A 19,400-nucleotide genomic window follows, 5' to 3' on the forward strand; every position below is an offset into this window, starting at 1 on the left:
AAAGACACATTGTAGCAGTCCTTCCATCGCGTCAATTTATTTTGCTGTACTTGTTTGGTCTGAAAACCTTGTGTTGCACCAAAATGCCGCCAGAAGAGGGCGACCAAGCTCCATGGAATTTATCAGCCTGTGGAAACAGGCTGATTAACTCCTCACAGGAGCTTGGACACCATTTTCTGCCTCTTCCCCCCCCCCAATGTTGCCTCAAAATGGCACGGAATAAATTATTTAATCAATTGTAAACAAGTTCCTCTTCAGAACTATTTGATTCATATCCATAACTGGATGTGTAAAAAGAAAGCATATTCTCCGAATCTGAAGCCATTGTTTTGATTCTCCAGCAATGCAAGACGTCTTGGCGTGACGTCACGAACTGGGGGTGGGACTTTCTGAAAATGCCCAATTCGCAGCTCAATTTTTTGCAGATTTTGGACACTTTAAGTCATTTTTATTAGTGTTTTGCATTTGAATGAAAATATCATACTGCGTGTTTTGGGTATTTTAGATCCTATAAAACGTTTTTCTGATGTCAGTTTGGAAACCAAAAAGTGATGTCGGTTGTCCTTTAAGAATAACGAGAAACATCAAACTCTTTAGGGCACAGATGCTCTCCCACGACATTGATTGCTAAAGAAACTACTATTCTTTTTTCCTGCCTGCCATTTTGTCCAGACAAGAGATTCGCATGAATCGTCCTGACCAGTGACCCGCCTTTCCCATTCTTGCGACAACATACAGGAAGAATCGCCCTGGGATGAAGGTGGGTTGGATTTCAAAATCAGTCGGGCTGTCGAGTGTGTTGCTCGGAGCGGTTGACCATGGCCACTTACCAGCCACAGAGTTTTATCCGCAGGAATCTGCACCGTGAGGAAGAGCTGATGGTCGCTCACATCAAGGATGACCTGCTTTTCGGACAACAGGACATTTCGACAGCCGTAGGCATGAGGGCAGAAGGACGCATTGGTGTGGCCTAAGGCAAAGTCAGAGTACAAAGTCCAAAGATCAACAAAAATGATCACAATGAGGGCCATAAAAGACCATCCATCATGTTACTTGCCATGTAATGTAATGGCACATTGAGAATAAAAGCAGAGACTGGTTGGTGGAAAAGCTATGATGGCTGCATTCCAGTCATTGATTTGAAAACGGCACAATTAGCATCACATGCTGGAATGTTATGGCAATGGCCTGATAGACGTCAAAGACGTCACCTCTGCTACCTTCTGATAGTTTGCTCTTTTTGCTGTGAATGGGAATTTGAATCGTTCTTGGTTGTGTGGACTTCAGATCAAGGTTGGGGGGCCTTTGAAATTCTTTTGACAGGGCGATCAAATGAAATGGGCTTCATTGTTCTTCAAATTCCTGTCGGTTTTATCTCAATTGTGCTAGCTACAATCTCCTTCGTTCTCCCTCATGCAATGTCTGTAGATTTGTTTGCTTTTTCCACTGACATTTCCAATTCCAATCCTTCTATCTTCATTTCATGATGGTGACAGTCTCCGCTGTCATAGCCACCGAATCTTTCAGTTCATGGATGCATATGTCGCCACAGCCAATCAGTGTCCTCCATCTCAGCCAGCTTTGCACATCCTCTTCTCTCATAGCAGCGACCTTCATGACGTCTTTGACAACATCCATAAACCTCCTCTTTGGTCTTCCTTTCGGTCTCCTGCTTGGCAGTTCAAGGCTCGGGATCCTTCTCCAGATATAGTCACTCTCTCTCTCCTCTGGACATGTCCAAAACATCTCAGCCTGGCCTCTCTGACTTTCCCTCCAATGGCTCCAAGTTGTACCTCCTTCCTGAGCCCATTCAACCTGGTCACTGATCCTATCCAATATGGTGAATCCTGGTCACTGATCCTATCCAACCGGGTCACTCCTGGTCACTGATCCTATCCAACCAGGTCACTCCTGGTCACTGATCCTATCCAACCTGGTCACTCCTGGTCACTGATCCTATCCAACCTGGTGAGTCCTGGTCACTGATCCTATCCAACTTGGTGACTCCTGGTCACTGATCCTATCCAACCTGGTCACTCCTGGTCACTGATCCTATCCAACCTGTTGACACCTGGTCACTGATCCTATCCAACCTGATCACACCCAAAGACAGCCTCAACATCTTCATCTATGCTACCTCCAGCTCTGCTTCATGTCTTTTCTTACTTGAAAGACTTGAGAGGCGCACTTCAAAGGAGCACTTGAAAGGTGTACTCACTCAACGCCGCAGTGCGCACGTGTGCCACCACACCCCGCCCCCTTCATTCAGGCATTGATGACATTGATGAGTCAGGCATGCTATGAAATCAGCTACAAGCTTGCTATGAAAGAACCTTTCGGCTGCAGGTTATCCAAAGCGAGAGTAGGTTCAAGAAGAAAAGCTCAGTCGGTCTTGCTAACGTTGCTAACTGAGAAACCAATGAGGCTAACGAGAAACGAGAATAACGAATAACGAGAAACATCAAACTCTTTAGGGCACAGATGCTCTCCCACGACATCGATTGCGAAAGAAACTACTATTCTTTTTTCCTGCCTGCCATTTTGTCCAGACAAGAGATTCGCATGAATCGTCCTGACTCTGACCAGTGACCCGCCTTTCCCATTCTTGCGACAACATACAGGAAGAATCGCCCTGGGATGAAGGTGGGTTGGATTTCAAAATCAGTCGGGCTGTCGAGTGTGTTGCTCGGAGCGGTTGACCATGGCCACTTACCAGCCACAGAGTTTTATCCGCAGGAATCTGCACCGTGAGGAAGAGCTGGTGGTCGCTCACATCAAGGATGACCTGCTTTTCGGACAACAGGACATTTCGACAGCCGTAGGCATGAGGGCAGAAGGACGCATTGGTGTGGCCTAAGGCAAAGTCAGAGTACAAAGTCCAAAGATCAACAAAAATGATCACAATGAGGGCCATAAAAGACCATCCATCATGTTACTTGCCATGTAATGGTAATGGCACATTGAGAATAAAAGCAGAGACTGGTTGGTGGAAAAGCTATGATGGCTGCATTCCAGTCATTGATTTGAAAACGGCACAATTAGCATCACATGCTGGAATGTTATGGCAATGGCCTGATAGACGTCAAAGACGTCACCTCTGCTACCTTCTGATAGTTTGCACTTTTTGCTGTGAATGGGAATTTGAATCGTTCTTGGTTGTGTGGACTTCAGATCAAGGTTGGGGGGCCTTTGAAATTCTTTTGACAGGGCGATCAAATGAAATGGGCTTCATTGTTCTTCAAATTCCTGTCGGTTTTATCTCAATTGTGCTAGCTACAATCTCCTTCGTTCTCCCTCATGCAATGTCTGTAGATTTGTTTGCTTCTTCCACTGACATTTCCAATTTCAATCCTTCTATCTTCATTTCATGATGGTGACAGTCTCCGCTGTCATAGCCACCGAATCTTTCAGTTCATGGATGTATATGTCGCCACAGCCAATCAGTGTCCTCCATCTCAGCCAGCTTTGCACATCCTCTTCTCTCATAGCAGCGACCTTCATGACGTCTTTGACAACATCCATAAACCTCCTCATTGGTCTTCCTTTCGGTCTCCTGCTTGGCAGTTCAAGGCTCGGGATCCTTCTCCAGATATAGTCACTCTCTCTCTCCTCTGGACATGTCCAAAACATCTCAGCCTGGCCTCTCTGACTTTCCCTCCAATGGCTCCAAGTTGTACCTCCTTCCTGAGCCCATTCAACCTGGTCACTGATCCTATCCAATATGGTGAATCCTGGTCACTGATCCTATCCAACCGGGTCACTCCTGGTCACTGATCCTATCCAACCAGGTCACTCCTGGTCACTGATCCTATCCAACCTGGTCACTCCTGGTCACTGATCCGATCCAACCTGGTGAGTCCTGGTCACTGATCCTATCCAACTTGGTGACTCCTGGTCACTGATCCTATCCAACCTGGTCACTCCTGGTCACTGATCCTATCCAACCTGTTGACACCTGGTCACTGATCCTATCCAACCTGATCACACCCAAAGACAGCCTCAACATCTTCATCTATGCTACCTCTAGCTCTGCTTCATGTCTTTTCTTCAGTGGCACTGTCTCCAGTCCAAACATCATGGCTGCTCTCACCACAGTTTTACAGACCTTTCCTTTCAACCTAGCTGAAACCTTCTCTCACACATCTCCAGCCGTTGTGTTTTCCACACTTGCCACTGCTCTGGACAGTTGACCCCCAAGTACTTCAAATCCTCCACCTCCTTTATCTCTTCTCCCTGTAGCATCACTCTTGTACTTGGATCCCTCCCATTCACACACATATATTCAGTTTTGCTGCGACTGATCTTCATTCCTCTGCTTTCCAAGGAATACCTCCCCCAACTGTTCCCTGCTCTCGCTACAGATCACAATGTCATCTGCAAACATCATGGTCCAAGGAGATTCCCGTCTAACGGCGTCTGTCACCCTTTCCATCACCATGGTGAATGAGAAGGCGCTCAGAACTGACCCCTCGTGACCCCCTATATTCTCTATGGTGCCTTACCTTTCCAGATATGCCCGGCATTGATGTACACCTGGATAGGGAAACTGGTGTGCAGAGGTTGGTGATAGTGGAGCATGAAGACATAGCGTCCCAGTGTGTGGACATGCGTCGAGTACACTGCTGCATTCTGGGTAGGAGAAAGTGGAAAGTGGAAACAAGGCACAGAGTTGCCGCATCGCTTCTGCGTGCCAATATCGTTACCTGCAGCGAGTCCAGTCTGATGCGGTCGCCATTGTCAGTGGCCTGGGGCGGGAGCTCTGCTGCTGACAGGGGCGATGGCTCCCTTTGAGGCGCGGGCACGGGGGTCGCGGCGTTGCGGGAGGCCAGGTTGGGCTCCTGCATGTTGGCACCCTGGCCCTCCTTCAGGACCAGCGAGTTGGACGGCATCCGAAAGCGTGAGGGAACGCAGGAGGAGCTGAAAGAGACGACAAAACCAGCTGTGAGTGGAAGGTCACAACCTCCTTCAACGACGACCATGAGGACCGTGAGGACCATTGTACCTGTCGTGGGAAAAGTGGCCATGAGTGCTGATGCAAAGGACTTTGGGATCCACATACTCCATGGAGAAGTGCTCTTGAGGAACCAGATAGATTTTGTGCTACAACACCAGGGAAACAAGGTTCAATTAGCACTTTCATCCACATCTGGGGGGAGGTCAGGTAACTTGATACCTTGGCTTACGAACTTAATTGGTTCCCAGACAGAGTGTGGAAGGTATCCCAAAAATTAATTTACCATAGGAAACTATTAAAATGAGAAGAAGCCGTTCCCAGGTCCCCATAAAACATAATTTTCTACTTTCTAATTTTCTAAGCCTTAAAACTACACAAAATATACCTTATTTTATGTATAATAAACGTGCTATGGTATTATAATTAAATAAACAAACTGTACGGTATAATAAAGTCGTTTTATTGACCTTTGAATTAAAGTTTGTTTTATTGACCCCCCCCCCCCCCCCACAGCTCGGTTGCCATTTTGTTGTTTGCAGAACTGCCTCACTCTCTCTCTGTATATATACTTAATGTTTGCAGCTCTATGTTTCCGTAAACCCCCCGCCCCCCTCACTGCTGCGTTCTTGACCAATCACGTGGCTTTAACCGAAGACTGGGGGCAGAAAATAGAGGCCAAAACAAGTCGGCTGCCACTTTCTTGTTAGGAGAACAGGCTCGTTCGCGAACGACACATCACTCATTGTGGCGCTCCGCGTGTATCCCGAAAAATAGTTTGTATGCCAAGGTTAAATTTTTACAAATTTAACATTCGTAAAACAAAAAGTTCGTAAGCCAAGGGGTTCGTAAACCGAGGTATCACTGTATGTTGTTCCATATCTTTTCGTGATCATACTTGGACAAATAAGGGGATGGCGCGGTTAGCAAAAAGTGAGAAATTGGAAGAATCTAGGGTCGCTGGCAGTGGATGCTGGAGTCCATCACAGCTGTCTTCAGGTATTCAAGCACACACTTCCAGGTAGGTTCAATTTGGAGTGTTCAATCAGCCCGATGTGCGTGATTTTGGAATGTGGGCGGGAACCGGAGGACCCAGAGAAAACCCACCCGGGTCTGGGGACAACATACAAACTCCACACAGGGTGGCCGGAGCGGGTCTTGAACCCAACGCCTCTGTATTGTGTAGCCGGCGTGCTAACCACTCGACGAATAGGCCGCCCATATTGGAACAATCTAGCTGACACTTAAGATATAGAAAACTTCCTATATAAGAAAAAAGATATTTTGACTGTCGTTGATGGGGAAAACTGGCTAGCTGTTGGCCATCTGGCTATCTATTAGCTATTTAGTAGCTATCCATTAGCTAGCTAGCTGTAAGCCAGGGGTGCTCATTACATCGATCGCGATCTACTGGTCGATTGCGGAGGTAGTACTGGTCGATCGCAGTGTGACAGTAAAAAACAACATTTGTCAGCCTATCAAACGTCCCGTCACTTGATTGACATACAGGGCAACCATTCAGATGACAACAAAATTTTGACCTTTAGGTCGCCGCGCATGCGTAAACAAAGGTGCTAAGCGCAGCAAAATTTACAAGCTAGTCAGCGAATTACCTCAGATTTTAAGACCTTGCTAAAACATATGGTGATCAAAATGAGTGAGAAAGCTGGACCAAGTAAGAAGGCAAAAACATATTACTTTCATACGGAATGGGAGGTGGACTTTTTCTTAACGATGTCATTTTCAAAATGCGTATTGCCAATTGCAGGCAGACTTGTTGAATTACCATTGCATAATCCACCAACAAGCGTTATGCGCGAAAATGCTCAACATGAGGAAATGTGCTACCTCCTTGACTGCATTATTTGGCTCCACTTATTTATGTGAGTCAGCCTTTTCCTACATGAAGATCATTAAGTCCAAATACCGTTCCACCATGACTGATGAACATTTGGAAATGTGCTTGAGGCTGGCTGTCAGCATCTACTGTCCGGATTATTGCATCCCTGGCTGATTCAATTCAGTGCAAGTCATCAAAGTAAACTCAGGTAATTACAAATAATGTTAATAGTTATTTACTATGTTATGTATATGTAGTTATGATGTGTGTTGTGCAATATTGGCTTATTCAGTTATGTAAGGTACATCAACATACATTGTACATACAAAGAATCCTTAATACATTTGAAAATAATTATGTTTTGCATTTTTGTAGTGGGTAGATCATTTTGACTTACAGTAAAGTCTCGTTATATCGATATCGTTTATATTGATAATACTGCTTATTACGACACTATTTTCATTTCCCGTGCACTTTTCTAGTCTTTTTATGTATACAGTAAAGTCTCGTTATATCGATATTGTTTATATTGATAATACTGTTTATTACGACACTATATTCATTTCCCGTGCACATTTCTAGTCTTTTTATGTATAATTAGTTCTGTTTAGTACGATTCATGGTTTTTACGATAATCCGGTTACTACGGTGCTCTTTTTCATCTCCCGCCGGCCATTTTGCTATGTTTATGTGAGTTTGTTACGTGACCAGCTCCCGTGTAGCAGAGCCATTTTCATTTTCAGACGCTAGCTCGTGTGTTGCAGACGAGATTGAAGTGTTTGTGTTAAAAGGTAAAAATGGGAAGCAGAAGAAGATTGTTGACTTTTTTAAATTGGATTGGATTGGATTGGATTTGCCTTTATTAGTCTCACAGTGGAGAAATTTACATTTCACAGCAGCAAAGTGATGAAAGGAATGAAAGTTGAAAAAAGAAATACATGAGCTGCTGGAAAGGCAGCCATGAATGCAATCGTTTTTTGCAATAATGTTTCCTGTTTTGTCTGCTGAAGCGTGATGATTTTGAAAATTACCATACATTCCATACTGTGTATTAAAGGACAACCGATGTCACTTTTTATTCAAACGCAAAACACCAATAAAAATGACTTCACGCCAAGACGTCTTGCATTGCTTGTGAATCCAAACAATGGCTTTAGATTCGGATAATATGCTTTCTTGTTCCATATCCAGTTATGAATATGATTCAAATACACTGTAGTTCTGAAGAGGAAAGCATACATGTTTGCAATCGATTAAATAATTATATGTGCCATTTTGAGGCAACATTGGGGGAACATCTCTCACCCAAAAAAAAGAGGCACAAAATGGCGAGCTCATGGCCAGCTCCGTTTCTTATATGGCGCTTGGATGCCCTCTTTTGGCGAGTTTTGTTAATGCAATTCGGCGCAGGACGGATATATCGACAGTACGGTTATAAAGACATTTTTTCTAACTCCCGAGAATATCGATATAACGAGACTTTACTGTAGTTTGTATGCTGAAAAAGTGTGAGCACCCCTGCTGTAAGCTGTCTAGCGGGCTGGCTGTTGGCTATCCATTAGCTAGCTGGCTAACTGTTAGCTGTCTAGCTGGCTGGCTGTAAGCTGGCTAGCTGTTGGCTATATGGTTATCTATTACCTATATATTAGCTATCCATTAGCTGAGTTACTTGCGGGTTGAGTGAACGCTGGCGCATGTGGCTGCTGCTGCTCACCCACAGAAAAACTTGTGACTGTAAAGTGACCTTGAGAGTTTTGAAAGGCGCTTAGAAATCAAATGTATTATTATTATTATTATTATTATTATTATTATTATTATTATTATTATTATATTGAACCTGTACATTGGAATCATGTGTTACAACAATAATAATATTAATATTAATAATAATAATACATTTCATTTTTAGCACCTTTCAAAACTCTCAAGGTCATTTTACAGTGACATGATAAGTTTTTCAGTGAGTGATCAGAGGCAGCCACACGCGCCAGCGTTCACTCAACCTGGAAGTAACTCAATTACATAGCAAGCTAGCTAGCTAATGAATAGCTATTGAATAGCTAGCGAATAGATAGCTATTAGCGAGTGAATAGACAGCTAATAGCTAGCAAATAGATAGCTAATAGCTGGTGAATAGATAGCTAATTCCTAGGGAATAGATAGCTAATAGCTAGCTATATAGCTAATAGCTACAGTAGAGTGCTAAATAGCTAGATCGCCAGCCAGATAACAAGATAGCCAGCTAATAGATTTTCAAGACATCTTGAATGAGGTCAACTGAAGACGCATAGGAGATGTATAGATGAAACAAATATGTTGCTATTATTATGAATAATAATCATAGTTTTGATTTCTAAGCGCTTTTCAAAACTCTCAAGGACACTGCACAGTCACAGGATCGTTTTTTCTGTGGGTGAGCAGCGGCAGCCACATGTGCCAGCTTTCACTCAACCCGGAAGTACCTCAAATAGATAGCAAGCTAGCTGGCTAACGAATAGATAGCTAATAGCTAGCGAATAGATAGCTAGTACCTAGCGAATAGATAGCTAATACCTCGTGAATAGATAGCTGATACCTAGCAAATAGATAGCTAATACCTAGCGAATAGATAGCTAATACCTAGTGAATAGCTAGCTAATAGCTAGCGAATAGATAGCTAATCCCTAGCAAATAGATAGCTAATAGATAGCTAGCTATATCACTAATAGCTATAGCAACTAGCTATATAGCTAGATAGCCAGCTAGAAAACAAGATAGGCAGCTAATAGATTTTCAAGATGAATGAGGTCAACAGAAGACGGATAGCTGATAGATGAAAAAAAGATGTTGCTATTATTATGAATAATAATCAGAGTTCTCTCAAGGACACTGCACAGCCATAGGTTAAGTCGTGCGGATGAGCAGCGGTGAATAGCAGCACGAGGTGCAACTGGGAAGCACTTCAGCTACACAATGCTCAAATGGAAGGTTTCGGTTGTTCACTCAATGCCTTCGTGGCTTTTGTCCGGGTACTTTGGTTGACTCCCACGTTCCAAAAGCAGGCATGGTTGGTTGTGCAATTTTTTTGGCCCGTCTCTCCGTCTGCCTCGGTGCCAAACGGGCGGTGAACCGCCCTCCATTCCATGTTACATGTGCATATCCTGTGACCCGAGGCTGCATTTTTGATTTCCACCAGTTGTTGTGCACAGAACAAATCAATAAGGACACAATTCTGCTTGTATGAGAGCGCAGGAAAAACGCCACGGGCCGCAGACCATCATTGACTAGCCACAGGTGTAGCAGCTACTGTAGTGACTAGCTTACCATATAGCATAGCCATCTAGCATAGCCACTCGGGACAAAAATAGCAACTAGCATAGTGACTAGAGACTAGTAAAGTGACTCTGTGACGAGCATTGTGGATATGCTGTCTTGCCAACAGTGTAGCCGCTAGCCTAATTCGCATAGTACCTATCCACTACCCTATCCACTTTGGACTCTCTTAGCAACAGGTAATTTTTGTTCTTTTGACTTTTGTTTATGTAGACATTCATAAGAAATATTGTGCTAAGTCAATTCTCTGTCTTTTCTGTAATACCGTACAATAGCTATCTGGCTGATCCCTGAGGGGAAAAGCCGAAAGGAAAAGAAGAAGAAGGAGGAGAGCTATCTGGCTGACTGGCTACCTATCTCGCTGGCTAGCTATTAGCTACCTATTGGGTTGCTTGCGAGCCTTCTATTTGTCTTACTATTCTATCCGAGTTACTTCCGGGTTGAGTGAACACTGGCGCGTGTGGCTGCCGCTGCTCACACACAGAAAAACTTATCCTGTGACTGTAAAGTGACCTTGAGAATTTTGAAAGGCGCTTAAAAATGAAATGTATTATTATTATCCTTTTTTTTAGGTGACAATGAGCAGGACGCAAGCTGTCATGTGACAGCATTGACGGTCATACCAGGAAAAAGGTTGCGCTCTCGGCAGACAGCTGGAAGTCGACATCACCCGACAGGGACAAGAGCGCCGCTCGCTTGCGTTCATCGACGGCGACCACTCGACACAGGAAGCTGCAGAAACATCAACGTTGACAAAACCTACTCGCGGCACGTGGTGACAATGGCCGCCCGCCGCCGCCGTACCTGAAGGCGCAGGGTAAAAGAGTCACGCTGTGGCGTCGCGTTTGGGCTCCAGGCAAGTTGAAGGTGACGGCGAGCGTTTGTGGCGACTCCTCCGTGTTGGCGTACTCCACCACCAGGACATATACGCCCTTCGTCACTTTGGCGAGCATCTCCACGCTGAGCTGCTCACACGCCGTTTGGGAAAATGGCGCAGTCAGAAACAAGCATTCTCGGATCGGGACGGCTTTCGGAGAAATCACGGACGACGTTGACATGCAGTCAATCAACATGACAAAATCAGTATACAGTGATACCTCGACTTATGAACCAACATTAAATTCACGAGAATATAATCTTGGCTGACGAACTAGTTTTCAACGGACGAACCAAACCACACGTCGCCATGGTGGCTGGCGGACTACTTTTCAGTGGATGAACACCAAACCTCATGGTCGAACAGCGCCACGGTGGCTTGCAGCCTAGTTTTTGGCGGAAAGAACACCAAACCACTCAGTCGAACAGCTATTGGACTTGTTTTCCTCACCTCCTTTCTTTGAGTGCAGACGTGTTTTTTATTGAGTGTAGTACTTTTGCTATTATGAGACAGAAAAAGACCCCACCACAGGATAGTGTTCAGCCGAAGAGGAGACAAAAGAAAATGACGGCTGAGCAGAAGAAGGAGATCATCAAAAAACACCAACAAGGTGTGCGTTTGTGTGACTTAGCGTCCCAGTACCAGTACTTAAAGTCGACAATTTCTACGTGTGGCTATGGGTGTTTCTGTGTTGTCTAAGCAACGGTCTCAGGCAATAGAAGAGGTTGAAAATTTTAACGAAAAGCAGCTTGCAGGGGACAGTGTGAGGGTAATAAATAATAATAATAATTATTATTATTATTATTATAAATTTGATTTCTAAGCGCCTATCAAAACTCTCATGGTCACTTTACAGTCACAGATCAGTTCTTTGTGTAGGTGAGCAGCGGCAGCCACACGCACCAGCGTTCACTCAACCCGGAAGTCACTCTAATAGATAGAAAGCTAGCTAGCTAATGGACAGCTAATAAAGAGGTAATAGATAGCCAGATAGCCAACGGCTAGCCAGCTAGACAGCTTACAGCCAGCCAGTAGACAGCTAATAGCTAGCCGAGAAAGCACGGCAACATCACTCGGATATCATCAAGAGGCAACTACATCAACGACCCAAAGGTCAATAAAACCACTTTATTATTCAGTACAGTTTATTACTTTAATTACAATCCAATAGCACATTTATTATGCATAAAATAAGGTCTATTTTGTGTAGTTTTAAGGCTTATTCTTTATATTTGGAAAGCTTTTATATATTTATATGTTATATTTGGAAAACATTTTTTCATTCATTGATTTGATTTGGAAAGAGTTTGAAAATACACCATTCTTTGGGGGTGCACCTTATACGACGGTGCAACGTACATACCGGAACATATGGTACATAAATAGATGGAAACTGTTGGTCTCATTTCATTAACTAAGAATAGCAACCCAATGACATCATATGACATCCACTGTAACCTCTGTCCCACTGTAATTGCTGCTAAAAATGTTTAGCAGGGGTGTGTATACTTTTTAAATACACTCGCACAATATTTCCCTTGAGAGTATAATGAAAAAAAAAACACATTTTAATTCATTTTCCATTTTTAAAAATAGCCATTATCCTATGTTTGGCCCGTCAAAAATAACCCGTATCATCGGTAAGATCAGAGCATGTTCCCATTTTAATGGTTTCTTATGGGAAATTAATGTTTGGAATACACATTTTTCGCCTTACGAACATTAAATTCACGAGAATATAATCCATCAAGCATCAACTTCCATCACAAAGGTAAATAAAATGACTTTATTCTACAGTACAGTTTATTTCTTTAATTACAATACGATAGCATATTTATTATACATAAAAATAAGGTCTATTTTGTGTAGTTTTATAGGACAACCGACGCCACCGTGCAAGTTGTGTCCATAATTTGTAAAATCGCTTCAAATGACTTCTACTGAGCGTATTTTACAAAGATTCCACCGCACATAGCTATGTTTTACGTTTTGAGACTTGCGCTGAATAGTCATGAAGTCTTGTTTTCCAGTTGGTGACCGAGAAAGGACACCTTGCATCACCTCAATGCATTTTGCGGTACTTCGTTTGGTCTGAAAACTTCGTGTTGATCCGTGTTGATGGCGAAATTAGAAGGAAAATACATAAATAATGCAATGGTTAATCCTTGTGTGTTGCACTGAGCATCTATTTGATATTCGCTGACAAAAAATGTAAGGACTTAATCAGCCCGTTTCCATGGAGCTTTGTCGCCATTTTCTGCCTCTTTTCGGTGCTTTCCCCCCAGGTACCTCAAAATGACAGGGAATAACGTCTTTAATCGATTGCAAACATGTTTGCTTTCCTCTTCAGAACTATTTTAATCATATTCATAACTGGATGAGTAACAAGAAAGCATATTCTCCGAATCTGAAGCCATTGTTTTGATTCTCAAGCAAGGCAAGATGTCTTGGTGTGACACCACGAACAAGGGGGCGGGACCTTCTGAAACTGGCCACTTACGGGTTCAATTGTAAGTAGTTTTTAGGCACTATAAGCCATTTTTTATTGGTGTTTTGCATTTGACTAAAAATATCATACTATATCATATATCAAATATCATACTTTTGGGTATTTTAGATGGAATAAAACGTTTTTCTGATGTAAGTTAGGAAACAAAAAAGTGATGTCGGTTGTCCTTTAAGCCAAAGTCAAAGTCAGCTTTATTGTCAAATATGCTAATATGCATGACATACAGCACAGATGAAATTAATGTCCTCTCTGACCCAGCGTGCAAGGCAATTATAACGTGGCTAAAAAAGACATCCAACTGACAACAGACAATATATGTAATTTTTGAATGTAAAGTGAGGTAGTGTCGTATGTAAAATGAGGTAGTGACGGATATAAGTGAGGTAGTGACGTAATGTTGTAATGCAAAAACAAATAACAAGAAAGGTTTGAAGTAAGGTCTTGCAGAAAAAATGATAAAGAACAAAAAATAGAGTTCAGGATGATAGTACAGCGTGTAGCGTGTCCTCAGAGTTTGGTGAGTGTGGCAGTGGGAAGGGGCAGGGTGGGCAGGGCTGGGAGGGAGTTGAGTCTGCGGACTGCCTGGTGGCAGAAACTGTCCTTGAGCCTGCTGGTCTTGGCTCAGAGACTCCGCAGTCTTCTACCCGATGGCAGCAGGCGAAAGAGGCTGTGGGAGGGGTGGGTGGGATCGCCAGCGATCCTGAAGGCTCTGCGGGTGATACGGGTGTTGTAAATGTCCTGAAGGGGGGGGGGGGGACACGATGATCTTCTCAGCTGTCCTCACGATGTGCTGCAGAGTCTTACGGCAGGACACGGTTGCGGTGCCGTACCACACGGTGATACAGCTGGTCAGGATGCTCTCGATGGTACCACGGTAGAAGGAGGTCGTGATGGGGGTCGGGGCTACAACTCTTTTGAGCTTGCGGAGGAAGTACAGGCGCTGGTGGGATTTGTTGGCCAGTGATGACGTGTTGTAGCTCCAGGACAGGTCTTCGGATATGTGCACTCCCAGGAACTTGGTGCTGCTCACTCTCTCCACTGCAGCACTGTCAATTGTTAGTGGAGCATGCTGGGGGCGCACTCTCCTGAAGTCCACAACAATCTCCTTCGTCTTCACCACATTCAGACGGAGATTGTTGTCCTTGCACCACGTAGCCAGGCGGGTGACCTCGTCCTTGTAGGCTGTCTCCTCATCGTTGTTGATGAGGCCCACCACAGTCGTGTCATCCGCAAACTTTATGAAGAGGTTGGAGCTGGGTGATGATGGTGAGCAGTCGTGCGTGAGCAGAGTGAAGAGGAGGGGGCTCAGCACACACCCCTGGGGGGCCCCTGTGTTCAGCGTGATGGTGCTGGAGGTGTTGTTTCCAACTCTGACAGCCTGTGGTCTCCCCGTCAGGAAGTCCAGCAGCTCGCTGCACAGGCAGGTGCTGATCCCCAGTTTGCTCAGTTTGTCGGTGAGCTGTTGGGGGATGATTGTGTTGAATGCTGAGCTGAAGTCGATGAACAGCATTCTGACGTAAGAGTCTCTGGTCTCCAGGTGGGTGAGCGCTGTGTGGATAAGAGTGGAGATGGCATCATCGGTCGAGCGGTTGGGCCGATATGCAAACTGGAAAGGGTCATGGTTGGGGGGAGGGCAGCCTTGATGTGGTTCATAACTAGCCACTCAAAGCACTTCATGAGTATGGGATTGAGTGCGACTGGGCGTTAGTCTTTGTGGCAGGTGGGGGACGACTTCTTTGGGACCGGGATGCTGGTGGTGGCTTTGAGGGACGTGGGCACAACAGCCTGGCTCAGAGAGGTGTTGAAGATGTCCGTGAAGACATCCGCGAGCTCCTCCGCGCAGTCTCTTAGGACACGGCCAGGAATTCCGTCGGGACGGGGGCTTTGCGTGCGTTGGTCCCTCTGATGGATCGCCTCACGCTGTCCTGGTACAGTGTCAGCACCTGGTCGTCGGGGGGTAGTGGGGTCTTCTGTGCTGGGGTACTGTTGTCTGCCTCGAAGCGGGCGAAGAAGTCATTCAGCTGGTTCAGCAGAGTGGTGGAGTTCTCGCAGGTCTGTGGAGAGGGCTTGTAGTCTGTGATGGTGTGTATCCCACGCCACAGGTGCCTGGTGTCTCTGCTGTCTCTGAAGTGGTTGGCGATCCTCCTGGAGTGCTGTCTCTTGGCCATCCTAATGCCGCGTGACAGGTTGGCCCTGGCTGTCCTCAGGCCCAGCTCATCGCCAGCTTTGTAGGCAGCGTTCCGAGCCCTAAGGAGCCTGTGGACTTCAGCCGTCACCCATGGCTGCTGGTTGGCCCGGATGGTGACAGATCTGGTGACAGTCACGTGTACTCTTGGAGTCAGAGTCTGTGTACTCTTGGAGGTCTGTGGTGATGCCGTCGGTGGCCGCTTGTCTGAAGATGTTCCAGTCGGTGTTGGAGAAGCAGTCTTTGAGTTCCTCTGACGACCCATCAGGCCCACCACAGTCGTGTCATCCGCAAACTTTATGAAGAGGTTGGAGCTGGGTGATGATGGTGAGCAGTCGTGCGTGAGCAGAGTGAAGAGGAGGGGGCTCAGCACACACCCCTGGGGGGCCCCTGTGTTCAGCGTGATGGTGATGAAGCCTTATCTGCTTCTTGACTGTTTTGACGATTTTGACAAGTGGCCCTTATGCGCGCATTAACATGATCGTGGAGTGGTTCGAAGCTCCGAGGTGGGGGAGAGGTAGGCTTTGTAGGCTCCTTTGTGTGTGGTGAAAACATTGTCCAGAATGTTGTTACCTCTAGTCGGAAAGTTAATGTGTCCATGGAGTTGTGGAAACACGCTTTTCGGATTGGCATGGTTGAAATCGCCAGCCAGGATAAGGAAAGCATCTGGGTGGGCTGTCTGTTGCTCGCGTATGTGCTGGTAGAGTTCATTCAATGCCGCGCTCCTGTTGTTAATTGAGCACGGGGGGATGTCAATTGCTACCCGCAGTATGGCACTAAATTCCCTCGGCAGGTAGAATGGCCGACATTTTATGACCATAAGCTCCATCAGTGGTGAGCAGTGTTTGCATACAACCACCGTGTTGCGGCACCAGGCATCACTGATGTAAACACAGAGTCCCCCGCCGCGAGTCATCCCCCCCCTTGACGAGCGCTCTGTCTGCCCGGAAGCTAGTTAGCTGGGCTAGCTGGATGTCATTGTCCGATATGCTTTTGTTCAGCCATGTTTCCACAAACAGAAGGGCACAACACTCACCCACGGTCTTGGAAGTTGAGCGGAGAAGTATGATGTAGTCAATTTTATTTTATTGTCCAGCGTGCGTACGTTAGCCAGCGTGATGGTAGGAATGGTGGGCCGGTGGGCACGAGCTGACTCCCTGAGCAATCCATACTTGCGTGGCACTTCTGCTTCACCTGGTTTTGGTTTTAAAAATGAACTGCCGATGTCGAGCACAACCTCACGGGAGTAGGTACGCCTCGGGTGTAGCGAGGCAGACGTAGACGAACATTTACACGAGTGAGACAAACATAATAAACACGAAAACACCAATTTGCCGGGAGAGAGAGAGGAGCCACTGCGTGTGCATGCGCAGCCATGTTGGGGAAAAAAAAGGTTATTTAGTAGAAAATGATGTTTTTATGGGGACCTGGGAACGGATTATTCTCATTTTAATGGTTTCTTATGGGAAATTAATGTCAAGAAGACACACCTTTGGCCTTGGACACACTTTCTGGGAACCAATTAAGTTTGTAAGCCAAAGTATCACTGTATCGACCCCCACATGGTTTATGATGCTCGGGGACAAATTGAATGCTCAATATGTCTTCCATGAGATGTTGTGTGGTGTAAATGCAAACTCAGACCCACCCCCCAAAAAAAAAAAAAAAAAAAAAAAAAAAAATTGTCGCTCTTACGTCGTGTCCGCTGCAAAGTGCCGTGTCAGGATGGCCAAGGGTCAACCTTTTGCTGGGGCAGGGGCGTGGTAAGTGGTTGTCATGGCGACAAGTGGCATCACTGCCAGACGCGGATGGGAAGGCATCCAGGGACAAGTACATGTATTGGAGGCAGCTGCAAGGACACAAACAAAACTTCACATTTGGCCACAAAAAAAAAAATCGAAATAAATCCAGAAATCAATAAAAACAACAACAAGATATTTACTTGTGGCTGCTGTCCGCTACAGAGCTGAACATGCACGGCTCTGTGATTTGCATTTGCAGAACGGGGGCCTCGTAGTAGGCGCTGGGCAGAAGGACCAAAAAATCCTGGAAACAATAACAAAAGCTTCGTTATGACATGACATCGAAGCACAAACACACACACACAATGATTATTAGCTATCTAACTGACTACCTGGCTATTTGCTATCTAACTAGCTCGTTGGCTATCTGGCTAGATAGCTAGCTATTTGCTGTCTATTAGCTGTCTAACTGGCTGGCTATCTAGCCGGCTAGCTATTTTCTGTATATTAGCTCTCTAGCTAACTAGCTGGCTATCTATTTGCTGTCTATCTAGCTAGCTAGCTATTTGCTGTCTATTAGCTGTCTAACTGGCTGGCTGGCTATCAAGCTGGCTATCTATTAGCTATCTAGCTGACTATCTAGCTGGCTGGCTATTTTCTGTATATTGAAATAACGACTGCCCGGAGGCCCGGGGCGTACAACTTTTACATCGGGCGTACAACTTTCAAAACGTCTCGGCCCGGGTGGCCGACGACTTCTTCAAGACAAAAAAAGATTATTTTGAAATCAAACGTTTGTATTATTCAATAAAGCAAAAGCTACAAGCAAACCGCTACAAGCCACGTGGACTGCTCTTTCTTGCTGTGCCGAGTATGCAAATTTTTGAATACTCGGCACGGCAGCCAATCAGAAGACTGTTTCGCACCTCGGACTATACCGTGACTGAAAAGTGTACTTGAGAGTTTTGAAAGGCGCTTAGAAAGAGGAGACCACGTGGCTTTTAGCAGACAACGCAACGCAAACATTGCATTGTGCGATTAGTCGTCTTATTGTGTTTCAAGTTGTGAAAAATGGGGCAGGCAACTTTATGGCCGGGCAACTTTTCAGAGTTGTCTGCCCTGGTGTCCGCTAACTTTTTGTCCTGAGTTTCAGACACTGATATTAGCTACATAACTGGCTGGCTATCTAGCTTGCTAGCTATTTGCTGTCCATTAGCTATCTAACTACCTAGCTGGCTAGCTCAGTAGCTAGCTATTTTCTGTCTATTAGCTATCTAACTAACTGGCTGGCTAGATAGCTATCTAATAGCTATCTATATGGCTAGCTATCTATTAACTAGTTATTAGCTAGCTAGCTTTATATCTATTTGAGTTATTCCGGGTTGAGGGAACGCTGGCGCCTGTGGCTGCTCACCCACAGAAAAAAATTATCCTGAGACTGGAAAGTGACCATGAAAGTTTTGAAAGGTGCTAATACAATGTATTATTATTATTATTATTATTATTATTATTATTATTATTATTATTATTATTATTATTATTTCTCCGGGCCTGCGTGGGCTTCTCCGGGTCCTCCGGTTTCCTCCCACACTCCACAAACATGCATGGCAGGCAGATTGACCACTCCAAATTGTCCCTAGGTGTGAGTGTGAGAGTGACTGTTGTACGTCTTTGTGGGCCCTGCCATTGGCTGGCAACCAATTCAGGGTGTGCCCCGCCTCGTGCCCGAACACAGCTGAGGTAGGCTCCAGCAACCCCCCACCCCACGACACTAATGAGGAATAAGCGGTACGGAAAATGGATGGATGGATTATTATTATTATCTAACTATTAGCGATATGATTCAATACACTGTAGTTCTGAAGAGGAAAGCATACATGTTTGCAATCGATTAAAGAATTATATGTGCCATTTTGAGGCAACATTGGAGGAACATCTCTCACCCAAAAAAAAGAGGCACAAAATGGCGAGCTCATGGCCAGCT

General features: G+C 45.1%; 1 protein-coding gene across 1 annotated transcript in view; it reads right to left on the reverse strand.

Annotated features, from left to right (window-relative positions):
- Positions 1-19,400, reverse strand: part of lama5 (laminin, alpha 5) — a 223,022-nt gene that overhangs the window by 107,351 nt on the left and 96,271 nt on the right. The window contains exons 26-33 of the mRNA XM_089015936.1: positions 17,617-17,720; positions 17,370-17,523; positions 10,908-11,068; positions 10,727-10,835; positions 5,003-5,100; positions 4,704-4,917; positions 4,503-4,629; positions 2,714-2,853 (exon numbers count right to left, since the gene is read on the reverse strand). Coding sequence (XP_088872062.1) covers positions 2,714-2,853; positions 4,503-4,629; positions 4,704-4,917; positions 5,003-5,100; positions 10,727-10,835; positions 10,908-11,068; positions 17,370-17,523; positions 17,617-17,720 — 1,107 coding nt within the window. The remainder of the gene's footprint in view (positions 1-2,713; positions 2,854-4,502; positions 4,630-4,703; positions 4,918-5,002; positions 5,101-10,726; positions 10,836-10,907; positions 11,069-17,369; positions 17,524-17,616; positions 17,721-19,400) is intronic.

This window comes from Hippocampus bargibanti, linkage group LG01, assembly GCF_051943395.1.
Source record: "Hippocampus bargibanti isolate YZ-2025 linkage group LG01, ASM5194339v1, whole genome shotgun sequence".
NCBI classification, from domain to species: domain Eukaryota; kingdom Metazoa; phylum Chordata; class Actinopteri; order Syngnathiformes; family Syngnathidae; genus Hippocampus; species Hippocampus bargibanti.